The following is a 16996-nucleotide window of genomic DNA, read 5'->3' as shown; positions in this document are numbered from 1 at the left end:
TGTTACCCAGGCTGGAGTGCAATGGTGCGATCTCGGCTCACCACAACCTCCACCTCCTGGGTTCAGGCAATTCTCCTGCCTCAGCCTCCTGAGTAGCTGGGATTACAGGCACGCGCCACCATGCCCAGCTAATTCTTTGTATCTTTAGTAGAGACGGGGTTTCACCATTTCAACCAGGATGGTCTCGATCTCTTGAGCTCGTGATCCAGCCGCCTCAGCCTCCCAAAGTGCAGGGATTACAGGCATGAGCCACCGCGCCTGGCACATTGTCTTATAAATTTAATCTATTCAAGAACCTTGCAAGAGAAGAGGTATTATTACTATTGAAGAAGCTGAGGCTTAGAGAAACTTAAGTAATTTGTCTAGAGTTGTACAGTTAGTCACTGGCGTAGTTAACATTTGAATTCCAGCAGTAATTGGCTGCAGAGTTTGTACTTTTCCCCACTTTACCTAGCCTCTACAGTAGTGAAATATCTTTTGTAGTTTTTTTTTTTTTTTTTTTTTAAACAGGAATTTCACTATATTGCTGAGGCTGGTCTCAAATTCCTGGGATCCTTCCACAATGATCCTTCAGCTGCAATCTGCAAAACCTGGGATTATAGGCATTTACACCACCAATGTCTTTTTTTTTTTTTTGGGGACACAGTTTTGCTCTCGTCACCCAGGCTGGAGTGCAATGGCGTGATCTTGGTTCACTGCAGCCTTAGCCTCCCAAGTTCAGGTGATCCTCCTGTCCCACCTTCCTGAGTACCTGGGATTACAGGCATGTGCCACCATGCCTGGCTAATTTTTTTATTTTTTTAGTAGAGATGGAGTTTTACCATTTTGACCAGGCTGGTCTTGAACTCCTGTCTTCAGGTGATCCACCCGCCTCGGCCTCCCAAAGTGCTGGGATTACAGGTGTGTAACCATGCCCGGACTTCATGTCTTTTTATGCTTAGAAAAAACTCTAACTTGCCTGGGTGTGGTAGCTCATACCTGTAATCCTAGCACTTTTGGGAGGCCACGGTGGGAGGATTGCCTGAGGCCGAGAGTTTCACACCAGCCTAGGGATCATGGTGAGGACCCCATCTCTACCAAAAGTTTTTTAAGAATTATCCAGTCATAGTTGCACACAAACCTGTAGTCCTAGTGACTCAGGAGATTGGTATAGGGAGATTGCTTGAGTCCAGGAGTTCAAGGCTGCATTGAATTAGGATTGTACCACTGTACAACCTGAGCAGCGGAACAAGGTCCTGTCTTTAAAGCAAAACAGTAAAACATGGATAACTTGTCTGGACCATTTGATTAATTCCTTTTTTAGTTAGAATGTTAGTTCTAGAATAACATGTACACTTTTTATATTATGTACTATTTAGGGTAAAGTTTATATAGTAATCTGAAAATATAATTTTACCTTTTTTCTTTTTTCTAAAAGTGCTGTACTCCTTGACGATTTTAAGTTGTGTAGTAAAATGATCTGGATTGGAGCAAGGTTAAGGAAAGGTGGCATTATAAAAAATCATGCTTCCCCCTTCTTCAAATTCATATTCCCAGGGCAAAAGAACATTAAGGGAGTTTATTTTTTTTTATTTTTTTATTTTTTGAGACGGAGTTTTGCTCTTGTTACCCAGCCTGGAGTGCAATGGCGCGACCTTGGCTCACCGCAACCTCTGCCTCCTGGGTTCAGGCAATTCTCCTGCCTCAGCCTCCTGAGTAGCTGGGATTACAGGCACGCACCACCATGCCCAGCTAATTTTTTGTATTTTTAGTAGAGACGGGGTTTCACCATGTTGACCAGGATGGTCTTGATCTCTTGACCTCGTGATCCACCCGCCTCGGCCTCCCAAAGTGCAGGGAGTTTATTTTCCTGTTGTCTGTATATGATGTTCAGAAGTATTTTAACCCTGGTATTTTTTTTTTTTTTTCTTGAGATGGAGTCTCGCTCTGTCACTGGGCTAGAGTGCAGTGGCACGATCTCGGCTCACTACAACCTCCGCCTCCCAGGTTCAAGCGATTCTCCTGCCTCAGCCTCCCAAGTAGCTGGGATTACAGTCACCCACCACCACGCCCAGTTAATTTTGTCTTTTGTAATTTTAGTAGAGATGGAGTTTCACTATGTTGGGCAGGCTGGTCTCAAACTCGTGACCTCGTGATCTGTCTGCCTTGGCCTCCCAAAGTGCTGGATGCTGGGATTTATAGGCGTGAGCAACCGGGCCTGGCCAGTATGATCTTTTTTTTTTTAGACAGAGTCTTGCTCTGCCATCCAGGTTGGAGTGCACTGGCACTATCTGTCTCACTGCAACCTCCACATCCCAGGTTCAAGCAATTCTCCTGCCTCAGCCTCTCAAGTAGCTGAAATAACAGGCGCCCATGACCACGCCTGACTAATTTTTTGTATTTTTAGTAGAGATGGGGTTTCACCATGTTGGCCAGGCTGATCTTGAACTCCTGACCTCAGGTATTCCACCTGCCTTGGCCTCCCAAAGTGCTGGGATTACAGATGTGAGCCACCGCGTCCAGCTGATCTTTTACAACAATTTTTTTTTTTTTGAGACGAAGAGTCTCACTTTGTCACCCATGCTGGTGTGCAGAGGCACGATCTCAGCTCACTGCAACCTCTGCCTCCTGGATTCAAGTGATTCTTGTGCCTCAGCCTCATGAGTAGCTGGAATTAGCAGCATATGCCTCTAGATCCAGCTAGTTGTATTTTTAGTAAAGATTGGGTTTCACTTTTTTGGCCGAGGCTGGTCTTGAACTCCTTGCCTCAAGTGATCTGCCTGACTCAGCCTCCTCCCAAAGTGCTGGAATTACATAATTGAGCCACCACATCCAGCAAACCCTGATACAATCTTAATTTATCTTTTATATGGGTCTGGACCATTTCTCCCTGTAAATAATTGGTTATGCTGGAATATGTAAATTTATGTTAATCCAAGTAAAATTAGCAAAATAAATCTGTTCTGGAAAGTAGACTGTACTTGGGTTGATAGAGTGCTTTGAGAAAAATGTTAACATCTTTAGGAAGATAATTTATGAAAATAGTATTTTCAAAAATGTTTAACTGCCAGTGGAATGCAGAATAGATTGCCATTTGTGGTTATAGAATTTATCAAATCATTTTTTAGCTACATCATTTACTAGTTATATGAATGTAGACAAGTTACTGATTTGGGCAACCTTTGATCCTCTGTGTCCTCAGCTTTAAAATGACAGTGATAAATAATACCTGTTACTCAGTTATCAAAGGTAAAATGCTTTCCATACACAAAGGCATTCAAAATATTTTTTAATGTCTTACTCCACAGTTAGTAGATTGTGACCTTGGACAAATTATTTAACTTCTCTAACACTCTTTCTTCCTCCTTATAAGTAACATGTCCTCCTTGGAGTCATTATTCCCTACCTAGTATTCCTTTGAAATCTTGTTACTTCCTTCAGAATCATTGCATAGTATTTAAGTCCCACCCTTAACTTGTGTAACCTATTTTTCTAGTTATTTGTCCAGTCATAGTCCTCAAATATTTGTTCCTTTAGCCACATCTGATCATTTTCATTACTTCCTCCATCCTACACTTTCCTCCTGGGGCTTATCCTAGATGTTTGCTCTGCGTAGTATAAACTGCCTTTCCTACTTTACTTTTCCTTGTCAAAATCCCATTTATCTTTTCGAATAAGTTTTCTTATTTCTTTTCTAATTACAATTACTTTTATTTTTCCTTTTGTAGAACTTAGTGTTTCCTCCTAGTAAGTAGTGTTATGAGTTTTATCACATTCTGTTTTTTGGGGGGTAGGGGGAGTCTTGCTCTATCACCCAGGCTGGAGTGCAGTAGTGAGATCTCGGCTCACTGCAACCTCTGCCTGCTGGGTTCAAGTGTTTCTCGTGCCTCAGTCCCCCAAGTAGCTGGAATTACAGGCACCACCACCCCTGGCTAATTTTTGTATTTTTAGTAGAGATGGGATTTTGTCATGTTGGCCAGGCTGGTCTCGAACTCCTGACTTCAGGTAATCTGCCCACCTTGACTTCCCAAAGTGCTGGGATTACATGTGTGAGCTCTACTGCTTCTGGCCTCAAAGTTTTATCACATTCTGATAGGTAATCTAGGTATATGCATACATATTTGTCTTCCCACCAAATTGTAAACTTCTTATGACCAGGGACACCCTTCGTTCGACTTAGATGCCTTGAAGAACCCATTTCAAGTTTTCGTGACATTTTCTACATATAATTACTAAAATATCTATCACTTAACATCTCTTTAAAGAGATTTAAATGCATCTGCCCTCTCACATGGTAACAAATACAAGGAAATTATTTTGGTAGTCAATTTCATATTTACCTAAGATAGATATTTCAAAAAGGAGTAAATGCTTTTGGTAAAGTAAAAACTTTGGAAGGCTGAGGCAGGCAAGTTGCTTGAGCCCAGTAGTTAAAGACCAGCCTGGGAAACATGGTGAAGCACTGTGTCTACCAAAAAAAAAAAAAAGTCCTATCCCTTCATGGTAGCAGTGGTAGCATGCCCCTCTAGTTCTAGCTACTCAGAGAGTGAGGAGGCTGAGGTGAGAGGATCACTTGAGTCTGGGATGTTGAGGCTGCAGCTGCAGTGAGCTGAGATCTTGCCACTGCACTCTGCTCTGGGAGACAGAATGAGACCCTGTCTCAAAAAAGAAAAATTCCTGTCATCTAGTGATGTCATAGCTTTCCTAGCATTGGCTTTTTTGTACATTTTTTTGTACAGTGTACAGTAATGTCCTAGGCTTTCACATTGATTCACCACTCACTCACTGACCCACCCAGAGCAACTTCCCAGTCCTGCAAGGTCCATTCATGGTAAGTACTCTATACAGGTGTACCATTTTTTATCTTTTACACCATGTTTTTACTCTGCCTTTTCTATGTTTAGAAATGTTTAGATATACAAATACCACTGTGTTACAACTGCCTGCAGTATTCAGTACAGTTATATACTAAACAGGTTTGTAGCCTAGGACATATAAGCTATACTGTCTCTGTTTGTGTAAGCATATTCTGTGATGTTCACACAGCATTTGTCAGAATGTATCACTATCAAATGACAAATGGCTGTATATTTGTATCCAAAACAGCTTCTATGAGCAACATTTATTACATTTATTAAGTCATGTTTGTATTCTCCATTGCTATTTATAAAGTGCTTTAATGTATATCTGCATTTGAGTTAGTTTTGCTGCATTTAAGTGCATCTATGTTATAGTCCTAGATTTCTATTAATAGACTCAGATCACAACAGTCTTTATAAATATATTTTTACTGGAATATAGTTTAAAATCCAAGACAGTTTTTCTTTTCCTGTCAGTGTGATTTTGACCCTATTTTTCCCCTGGTTATTTGGTACTAAATAATTTTATACTTGTTTAAATATTAATCCAGGCTGGGCACGGTGGCTCACGCCTGTAATCCCAGCACTTTGGGAGGCCGAGGTGGGTGGATCACGAGGTCAGGAGATCGAGACCAAGGTGAAACCCCATTTCTACTAAAAAATACAAAAATTAGCTGGGTGTGGTGGCACGCAACTGTGGGAGGCTGAGGCTGGAGAATTGCTTGAACCTGGGAGGCGGAGGTTGCAGTGAGCCAAGATTGCGCCACTGCACTCCAGCCTGGCGCCTGGCAACAGAGCAAGACTCTCTCAAAAAAAGCAAAAAAAAAAAAAAATTAATCCTTCAGTCCTAATGAAATATTTAAAAACAGTAAATATTAATCTTAACAAATTAATGAGAGTAAATCAATTAAAAATTATTTGATGATATTTTTCTAAATCACATCATATTTATTACCTGTTTATATGAATTATCAAAATAAACTGGCCAGATGAAGTGGCTCACACCTGTAATCCCAATAGTTTGGGATGCCAAGGCAGGCGGATCACCTGAGGTCAGGAGTTCAAGACCAGCCTGGCCAACATGATGAAACCCTCAAACTAAAAATACAAAAAATAGCCGGGCATGCTGTAATCCCAGTAGCTGGTGCCTGTAATCCCAGCGACTTGGGAGGCTGAGGCACAAGAATTGCTTGAGCCTGGGAGGCACAGGTTGTAGTAAGCCAAGATCATGCCACTGCACTCCAGCCTGGGCAACAGAGTGAGACTCTGTCTCACGAGAAAAATAAATAAACAAACTAAATAGATTGTCTTAATAATGTCCTTTATGGCAGTCTTTCCTTCTTTTTTTTTCCCCCAAGACAGAGTTTCACTCTTCTTGTCCAGGCTGGAGTGTAATGGCACAATCTTGGCTAACTGCAACCTCCACCTTCCGGGTTCAAGCAATTCTCTTGCCTCAGCATCTTCAGTACTGGGATTACAGGCGCTTGCCACCATGCCTGGCTAATTTTTTTATATTTTAATAGAGACAGATTTCACCATGTTGGCCAGGCTGGTTTCAAACTTCTGGCCTCAGGTGATCCACCTGCCTCAGCCTCCCAAAGTGCTGGGATTATAGGCATAAGCCACTATACCCAGCCAAAAAAATATATCTTGGGATATAATCCATGATCATGCATTACCTTTTGTTATCATGCTTTTATTTTATTATTTATTTATTTATTTATTTGACAGGGTCTTTCTCTGTCACTCAGGCTTGAGTGCAGTAGTGCTATCTGGGCTCCCTGTAGCCTCTACCCACCCTGGGCTCAAGTGATCCTTTCACTTCAGCCTCTCCCAAGTAGCTGGGACCACAAGCGTTACACTATCACACCCAGCTTTTTTTTTCCTGGTATTTCAGAAATTTGCCATGTTGCCCAAGCTAGTCATGAACTCCTGACTGAGCCCAAGCAATCTACCCACCTCTGCCTCCCAAAATGCTGGGATTACAGGCATGAGGCACTGAGCCCAACCATCTTTTTATTCTCTATTAATTTGGAACTGTTTTCAGCCTCTTTCATGAGATTGACATTTTTTAATATAGAGCACGTGTTTCATACAGGGTTTTTAAATTTGAGTTTGTTGTATCTTCATGAATAGATAGAGATTGTGCATTTTAGGTAGCAATAACACAGAAGTGATACTATTTTCTTTGTGAATTTAATCAGGAAGCATATGATGTCACTGTGCCATTGGTAGCATTAACTTTGGTTGTTTGTTCTTTGTGACACACACCAGATTATTCCTCCCATGTTCAAGCGATTCCTCTGCCTCAGTCTCCCAAGTAGCTGGAATTACAGGCATGGACCACCATGCCTGGCCAATTTTTGTATTTTTAGTAGAGACAAGGTTTTGTTATGTTGACCAGGCTCGTCTTGAACTCCTGACCGCAGGTGATCCACCCACCTCAGCCTCCCAAAGTGCTGGGATTACAGGCATGACCCACCATACCTGGCCTAAAATGGTTATTTTCTTACTTTGTCATTATCTATATCTCTTAACTGGCATTCTCTTTACTCTTATTTATTATCACTACGGACTCACTTTATTTGATGAAGTATAATCCATTAGTCTCATTTTTAAATTTAATGGTCAGATTGTTTCAGATTGCAGCCAGTGGTAACCTCTTCCAGGCTGGTTCCATCCTATTTATTTTTTTTAACACTTACACTCTGTCAAAAAACAAAGCCAAATCACCATAGACGGGTAAGAGAAATGACTATTTTAAGAGAAGATATAAGCCAAATATAGCATAACTCTAATTTTAGAATCTAGATGGTAGATATAAGGAATTTTTGTACAATTGCTGTAAACTTCACAAAACATATATCTACAAAAAAATGTTGGAGGAAAATCAGCAGAAGTTAGGGGAACTATTTAGTATATAATAAGGTTTATCAAGTGAGTAAAAAAGTTAATGCTTTTGGCATCCAGAGTTCTCTTTGTGGAAGGATGATAAATACAGAATGGTCAGAAATAAAGGACAGCATTGTGGCACTGGATTAGAATTATAGGTATAATTATAAATTTATAAATAGAAGAGTTTACAAACTTATATGCTTCTGATTTTTTTTCTTTTGTTTTTTGAAACAATCTCGTTTGTTTCCCAGGCTGGAGTGCAGAGTACCACAACTTGGCTCTCACTTTTGTATTTTTTGTAGAGATAGGGTTTTGCATGTTGCTTAGGCTGATCTGAAATTCCTGAGCTCAAACTATTTGCCTGCCTTGGCCTCCTAAAGTGCTTGAATTATAGTCATGAGCTATCACATCTGGCCTACAAACATGATTTTTTTTTTTGAGACAGAGTCTTGATTTGTCACCCAGGCTGGAGTACAGTGATGTGATATCAGTTCACTGCAACCTTTGTCTCCTGGATTCAAGCAATTCTTATGCCTTAGTCTCCCAAGTAGCTGAGACTATAGGCACACGCCACCATGCCTGGCTGAATTTTGTATTTTTCTCACTTTGGGAGGCCAAGGTGGGTGGATCACCTGAGGTTAGGAATTGGAGATCAGCCTGGCCATGTGGAAACCCCATCTCTACTAAAAATACAAAAGTTAATCAGGCCTCACCAGTAGTCTCAGCTACTTTGGAGGCTGAAGCAGGAGAATCATTTGAACTTGTGAGGTGGAGTTTACAGTGAGCTAAGATTGCACCACTGCACCCCAGCCTGGGTGACAGAGTGAGACTCTGTCTCAAAAAAAGAAGAAAGAAAAGCAAAAGACTTTTTTTATTTACACAAGTATACATAGTCACACAAATATACATGTAGTCCTATTTATATAACTACAGTCAGAGGTCTGCAACAAACACAATCATTAAAACTTACATCTGGCTTCCTGCCATTTGTCGCAGTTCCATAACTGAAATGGCTACGCTTCATACCAACAGGTGTAAGATTTTTCTCGAGTGATTTGAATTAATAGTGGCACAGAGCTGGACATGGTGGCTCATGCTGGTAATCTCAGCATTTTGGGAGGCCAAGGCAAGAGGAGTCCAGGTATTTGATACCAGCCTGGGCAACATGGTGAGACCCCGTCTCTACAAAATGTATGAAAATTTGCCAGGCATATGGCTTTTGTGCCTGTAGTCCTAGCTGCTACTCAGGAGACTGAGGTGGGAGAATCACTTGAGCCTGGGAGATCAAGGCTGCAGTGAGGTATGATCGTACCACTGCACTCCAGCCTGGGCAACAGAGCAAGACCCTCTCTCAAAAAATAAAAATGGCACAAAGACAAATGAAATAGAAAATGCTAGGAGTGTTCAGAATCTTCAGGACAAACTAACATGCAAAAAGACAGCCAGTTTCTCTCTCTTAATTTGCCATTCCACAAAAACCACACAGTCCAGACTATTTTTTTTAAATGAGAAAGATTTTCATGTTGCCATCACCAAAAAGGAAAATGGGCAGCCACACATAAATCAAAACCAAAATCAGACTTGCATGAAAACTGGGAAAACACTTTCTCAAATGATTGTCATAGCCATTACATCACATTATGTTAAACTTATCAGCACTGCAAAATCAAGGATAAAATTGTTGTTTTAGGTAGTTAGTAATTAGCAATTAATGAGAGTATTCAGAATTTCATTAACTTTGAGGACTGGAACTATAGGAGTAACTCTGGAGTTTTTGTGGGTTTGTGTTTCTTCATCACAAAGAGTTTTGCCAAGTATTTTCTTCCCAAACTATGCTGTATTGTGTTCTTACTTACCCAAATGGCAGCAGGGTTAAATATATGTATATGTACATATTATATGTATATTATATATCATATATTCATAAATATATAATATAAATATATTTATACATTTATTATATATTTATATATATAGTATAAATATATAAATATATTTATATATTATAAATATTTATAATATATAGTATAATATATAACATTATAAATATATATTATATATAATATACTATACAATAAAATATATATAAGTATATATTTTACATATATATACAAATATATAATATACAATTGTAAATATATATTATATATAATAATATTTTAGAATTATATATGATTATAATATATATTATATAATATAATATATATAATTTTTATATATTATATATGAATATAAATATATTTTGCTTTTATTCCTGTTATGTCCTCTGTTTAATTACTTTGGGTAAATCTTGAAGCTAATGGTGTGTAGACCAAATTCTCTTCAATAGAGTCTTTGGTTCTAGACACTTTGGTTGTTTATTTGATCTAAATGAGTTTGATTGATGAAAAAGAAATAGGTACTTGTGTTAATAAATCTGTTTTTCTGTTTAGTCATTATTTTAGGTAGTTTTGGCGGGGAGTGGAGGAGTTGTTTGTTTTTGAGACAGAGTCTTGCTCTATCAGCCAGGCTGGAGTACAGTGGTGTGATCTCAGCTTGCTGGAATCTCTGCTTGCCAGCTGCTTGTGAGGTTGAGGCAGGAGAATTGTTTGCACCTGGGAGGCAGAGGTTGCAGTGAGCTAAGAATGGGCCGTTGCACTCCAGCCTGTGCAACAAAGTGAGACTTTGTCTCAAAAAACCCCCCCCCCAAAAAAACAAAAACACACACACACACACCAAAAACTAGTACCAGTCTGGTGTAGTGGCACTTGCATGTAATTCCAGCTACTGGGGGGTGGAAGCATGGGGCTGAGGCAGGAGACTCACTCAAACCTGGGAAGCAGAGATTATACCATGCTTGGCTAATTTTTGTTTGTATTTTTAGTAGAGATAGGGTTTCACCATGTTGACCAGGCTGGTCTCAAGCTCCTGACCTCAGGAGATCTGCCCACCTCCACCTCACAAAGTGCTGGAATTACAGGCGTAAGCCACTGCACCGGCCTTGTGTTTTTTTTGTTGTTTTTTTTTTTAATGAGAAAATGAAAATGGTCTGTAGATAGTAAGTAGATCAGTGTAGTATCTTTGCTTTCTCTCTTTCTTTTTTTCTCTTTATTTTCCTCTGTCTCTCTCTCTGCCTGTTTCCCAAGCTCCTTACTACTCCTTTTTGTTTTGTTTTGTTTTTTAAACAAAAGTCTTGCTCTGTCACTCAGGCTGGAGTACAGTGGCGCCGTCTTGGCTCACTGCAACCTCTGTCTCCCAGGCTCAAGCAGTCTTCCTGCCTCACCCTCCTGAGCAGCTGGGATTACAGACACAGACCACCACACTGACTAATTTTTCTGTATTTTAGGTAGAGACTGGGTTTCCCCATGTTGGCCCGGCTAGTCTCAAACTTACGACCTCAAGTGATCCACCCACCTCAGCCTCACAAAGTGCTGGGATTACAGGCATGAGCTACTGCACTAGGTCCTTACCACTCCTTTAAACACTTTCTGTAACCGCGTTTCTGAGTTTCTGACTTCATCGGGGCTACTTCAGCCATATTGCTTTCTTTCCTTTCCTCTCATTCTCCAACCTCATTTCAACTTTGTTTTTATAGCAGCTATTTTTGCTTCGTCTTCCCCCTTTCCCAGATCCTTTCATGACTGACACCTCAGTAATGTTTACATCTTAGCTTAATGTCACTTCCTCAGAGGCCTTCCCCAAGGTTTTTTTTGTTTGTTTTTTTTGAGACACTGCGTCTTACTCTGTCATTCAGGCTGGAATGCAGTGGTGCAATCATAGCTTTCTGTAGCTTTTAACTCATGGGCTCAAGTGATCCTCCTACCTCAGCCCCCGCAAGTAGCTAGGACTATATATATTCACCAGCACACCTGATCTTATTTATTTCACTTTAATTCTTTACCTAGCATTATTTTCAGATTTTTTTGTTTTCCTAGTTATTATTTCATTGTCTGTCTGTCCAATTAGAATATAAACTATGTTATTCACCAGTGTTTCTTAGCACTTAGGACAGGACCTGGACTTCATGAGTGCAAAATAAATGTTGAATAAATAAATGAATGATCCATTAGAAAAACCCACAGTTAAAGGCCAGGTGCCGTGGCTGACGCCTATAATCCCAGCACTTTGGGAGGCTGAGGCGGGTGGATCAGGAGGTCAAGAGATTGAGACCATTCTGGTCAACAAGGTGAAACCCCGTCTCTACTAAAAATACAAAAATTAGCTGTGCATGGTGGTGCATGCCTGTAGTTCCAGCTACTCGGGAGGCTGAGGCAGGAGAATTGCTTGAACCCAGAAGGTAGAGGTTGCGGTGAGCCGAGATCGTGCCATTGCACTCCAGTCTGGGTAACAACAGCGAAACTCCGTCTCAAAATAAAATAAAATAAAATAAAATAAAAACCCAGGGTTGAGGCTGGGCAAGGTGGCTCACACCTGTAATCCCAGCACTTTGGGAGGCTAAGGCAAGTTGAATTCAGGAGTTTGAGAGCAGCCTGGCCAACATGGTGAAACCCTGTTTCTACTAAAAATAAAAAAATTAGCTGGGTGTGGTGGTGCATGCCTATCCCAGGTACGTGGATAGCTAAGGTGGGAGAATTGCTTGAACCCAGGAGATGGAGCCTGCAGTGAGTCGAGATCGCGCCACTGCATGCACTCCAGCCTGGGCGACAGAACAAGACTCCATCTCAAAAGCAAAGAAAAGGCCAAGGTTGAAAGTTAATAACTTTAGGTTTTACAAATAACTTACTTTTTTTTTTGAGACAGTCTCGCTCTATCACCAGGCACCAGGCTAGAGTGCAGTGGTGTGATCTCGGCTCACTGCAACTTCTGCCTCCTGGGTTCAAGCAGTTCTCCTATCTCAGCCTCCTGAGTAGCTGGGACTCCAGACATTCACCACCATGCCCAGATAATTTTTGTGTTTTTAGTAGAGACAGGTTTGTGTGTTGGCCAGGATGGTCTTAATCTCTTGACCTTGTGATCTGCCCACCTCGGTTTCCCAAAGTGCTGGGATTATAGGCACGAGCCACCGTGCCCAGCCCATAACTTACTTCTTTGATCTTCAGGTTTTTGTCTGCAAAGTGTATGTTACTGTACAGTGGTCCCCTGGTAACCACATGGAATTGGTTTCAAGACCACTATAGAGAATAGAGAATCCCTAGATGCTCAAATCCCTTATGTAAAGTCCAGTAGTATTTGCATATAACCTATACATATCCTTCTGTATACTTTAAATAATCTCTAGGTTACTTTTAATGCCTAATACAATTTAATGCTATGTAAACAGTTGTTACACCATATTTTTAAAATATGTATTATTTTTTGTACTATTACTTTTAGTTTTGGAGGGGGTTAATTTGTATTCCACAGAGATGAAGGCTCAACTGTATCTACTTAGTACAAGATATAGTAGACTAGATTTGATTTTTTTATGTATTTTTTAAAAATAGAATTTTGTACACAGTAGCTCACACCTGTAATCCCAACACTTTGGGAGGCCAAGGCAGGCTGATCACTTGAGGCCAGGAGGTCTAGACCAGCCTGGCCAGTATGTGAAACCCCATCTCAACTAAAAATAGAAAAATCAGCCAGATATGGTGGTACATGCCTATAATCCCAGCAACTCAGGAAGCTGAGGCAGGGGAATCACTTGAACTCAGAAGGCAGAGGTTGCAGTGAGCCAAGATTGCACCATTGCACTCCAGCCTGGACAACAAGAGCAAGACTTCATCTCAAAAAATAATAATAAAAGAGAGACAGGATCTTGCTCTGTTATCATGCAGTGGCATGATCAGAGCTCACTGCAGCCTTGAACTTTTGGGCTGAAGTGATCCTTGCACCTCAGCCTCCTGAGTAACTAGGAATATAGGTATGTGCCAGCTCACCTAGGTAATTTTTATTTTTAATTTTTACTTTTTTGTAGAAACGATCTTGCTATATTGCACAGGGTGATCTCAAACTCCTGGCCTCAGACAATCTGCCTACTTCAGCCTCCCAAAGTGCTGGTATAATAGGCATGAGCCACTCAGTTTTATTTTTAAAAGTCAGTACGTTATAATTTTGCTAGAAAAAAAGAAATGTATTGGTTTTGCCTTATTTACTGGAACTTTATGCTTGTAATCCCAACACTTTGGGAGTCCAAGGCGGGTGGATCACCTGAGGTCAATAGTTTGAGACCAGCCTGACCAACATGGCGAAACCCCATCTCTACCAAAAATACAAAAATTAGCCAGGCATGGTGGTGCCTGTAATCCCAGCTACTTGGGAGGCTGAGGTAGGAGAACTGCTTAAACCTGAGAGGCGGAGGTTGCAGTGAGCTGAGATCACGTCGTTGCCTGGGCAACAAGAGCAAAACTCCCATCTCAAAAAAAAAAAAAAAAAAAAAAGAATTAAATGGAACTAACTTTAAGCCAAAATATAGTCATAATAGATTAAATAGGCTTTATGGCCCTTTTTTTCTCATTTTGCTTTTTGGTTTTCCTTCTTTTTTCTCCTCCCCTTTTTTATATTTATGAAATCTCTTGGGATCTCATTTTAAACTTTGGGAAACAAACCAATAATGTGAATAGAAGACACAAGCCTAGAGAGACTTGGTGTAATAAAAGCAAGAGAATAATATAGTGAGTAGATATATAGCAAGAAACTGAGGTTTTCAATCTTAAATCTCCTTCACAACTACTAAAATTAAGGCAAGTCACTCTGTCTTAAAGAGCATCTTTCTCTTACCTGCGTCACAGTATTGATTTAAAGTAACCAAATATAAGGCAGTCGTTGTTATCAGATCTAAAATTTGGGTTCCTTTTGCAAAACTGTTGGAGAAAACAAAAGAGCCTCTTTCTTTTTTAAAATAGAGATGGGGTCCTGAGATGTTTAACCAGAATAAAAGTTAGAAAAAAAAAATTAGAGGTAGAGTCTCACATGTTACATAGGCCAGTCTCAAATTCCTGGCCTCAGGTGATCCTCCCACCTCAGCCTCCCAAAGTGTTAGAATTATAGGTGTAAACCCCCATGCCAGCCAAGAGCCTCTTCTAAAAAGACAATTTTAGAAATAAAAGATTTTTTTTGAACTTATCAATGTACTTGGTACCCTCTTCTCATAGGATAATCTGTTATCTGTATTTGACCACAGGAAGAAATTTCTTTGCCTCTGACTGTTTCCCATTCTTTTTGATCACAGCCCGAAGAGTCGATTGATCCAATTAAAGAAAGAGAAGCTGGAGTATACTCCAGGAGAGCATGAATATGGATTATTCCCAGCCCCCATTCATGTTGGTAAGTACTGAGTCCACACAATATATTGCTGAGAAGAAACAGTATTTCCTGGGTTTGAGGGAAATGTCTTTTTAATCTTGTTATTATTTCTATTTTTCCAGTGGGATCAAGTTCTTTCTTTACCATTTTTTTTTTACACTTACTCTGAAGAATTTTGTACACTGTCAAGGGGTCACAATGGCATAAATCTTGTTCACTGGAGCCTTAATAAAATAACACTGGGCCAGGCGTGGTGGCTTATGCCTATAATCTTAGCACCTTGGAAGGCAGAAGCAGGTGGATTGCTTGAGCCCAGGAGTTCGAGGCCTGGGAAACGTGGTGACACTCTGTCTCTACAAAAAATACAAAAATTAGCTGAGTGTGATGGCACGGATATGTAGTCCCAGCCACTCTGGAGGCTCAAGTGAGAGGATCACTTGAGCCCAGGAGGTTGAGGCTATGGTGAGTCATGATTGTTTCACTACGCTCTAGCCTCAGTTGACAGAGTGAAACCCTGTCTCTAAAACAAAAATAAATAACACTATATCTGTACCTTTTGATTCCTTAGGTATGTCATCTAGGAAAAACTAAGTAGTTAGCAGTTCATTGTCAAATGTTTTCCACATTCAAAAAGAGATGAGTTATACACACATATGATCAGAGTTAAGAGACCCCACTGTTTTTCCTGATTATTTATCTGCTTGAAAATGAAGTGATATTTATTCTGCTGTTCATTCTTGTCAAAAATGTCAAAGCTTTGTTTAGCATTTGGATAGTTATACCTTCTAGGACCCTATCATGGAGCTATCAGGTAAGTAAAAAGTACAGAGAAGTTTTTTTGTTTTGAGATGGAGTCTGTCTCTATGGCCCAGGCTAGACCACACCCAGTCTTCCTCCCATTTTTTCTATCCCTTATCCAGTCCATCTCCAAGTTCTGTTGTATTTCTGTCCCTGAAATATATCCTACTTCTCGCCAAATTCCATTGCTATCTCTCAAGTCTATGCCAGTAGTATCTTTTCTTCAGGCTGCTACAATAGCCTTCTAACAGATCTGTCTACTTCCAGTTGTGTTTCCATGTGATCAATCCTCCACACAGTATAAAGAGAAATTATTTTTTTTTTTCAACCCCTTCTCCTCCTCAAGAAATGATTTTTTAACCTAAGCCAGATCATACTTAAAACCTTTGCTCGGCCGGGTGCGGTGGCTCATGCCTGTAATCCCAGCACTTTGGGAGGCCGAGGCAGGCAGATCATGAGGTCAGGAGTTCAAAACAAGCCTGACCAACATGGTGAAACCCTGTCTCTACTAAAAAAATTAAAAAATTAGCTGAGCATGGTGGTACTTGCCTGTAGTCCCAACTACTCGGAAGGCTGAGGCAGGAGAATTGCTTGAACCTAAGAGGTGGAGGATGCAGTGAGCCGATATTGTGCCACTACATTCCAGCCTGGGTGACACAGCAAGACTCTACTCAAAAAAAAAAAAAAAAGGCCGTGCATGGTGGCTCAAGCCTGTAATCCCAGCACTTTGGGAGGCCGAGGCGGGCGGATCACCAGGTCAAGAGATCGAGACCATCCTGGCCAACATGGTGAAACCCCTTCTCTACTAAAAATACAAAACTTAGCTGAGTGTGGTGGCGTGCGCCTGTAGTCCCAGCTACTTGTGAGGCTGAGGCAAGAGAATTGCTTGAACCCGGGAGGTGGAGGTTGCAGTGAGACGAGATTGTGCCACTGCACTCCAGCCTGGCGACTGGCAACAGACCAAGACTCTGTCTCAAAAAAAAAAAAAAAAAAAAAAAAAAAAAAGCTTTTGCATGGCTTACCATCAGATTAAAATATAAACTTTTTGACTTGAATGATCTGGTTCCTTGACTAACCCATCTCCCCATTTATCCATTCCCATCTCAACCTTATTCACTATATTGTGTCATATTGGCTGGCCTTCTTTCAGTTTCTAGAACATAGCAAGCTTTTTCCCCCCAGAGGGTCATTACACTTGTTATTCCCATTGCCTGAAAACCTCTTTTCAGAGTCTTCCCATG

At 40.5% G+C, this 16996-nt stretch overlaps 1 protein-coding gene across 12 annotated transcripts in view; it reads left to right on the top strand.

Annotated features, from left to right (window-relative positions):
- Positions 1-16996, top strand: part of ASH1L (ASH1 like histone lysine methyltransferase) — a 229878-nt gene that overhangs the window by 144606 nt on the left and 68276 nt on the right. For all 12 annotated transcript variants that reach the window (XM_035279531.3, XM_078355858.1, XM_078355853.1 and 9 more), the window contains one exon: positions 14884-14978. In XM_035279531.3, the coding sequence (XP_035135422.2) occupies positions 14884-14978 (95 nt within the window). The remainder of the gene's footprint in view (positions 1-14883; positions 14979-16996) is intronic.

This window comes from Callithrix jacchus, chromosome 18 (genome assembly GCF_049354715.1).
Source record: "Callithrix jacchus isolate 240 chromosome 18, calJac240_pri, whole genome shotgun sequence".
In the NCBI taxonomy this organism is placed as follows: Eukaryota; Metazoa; Chordata; class Mammalia; order Primates; family Cebidae; genus Callithrix; species Callithrix jacchus.
Note: the sequence above shows the minus strand (reverse complement) of the source record. Positions and strands in the feature narration are given on the sequence as shown.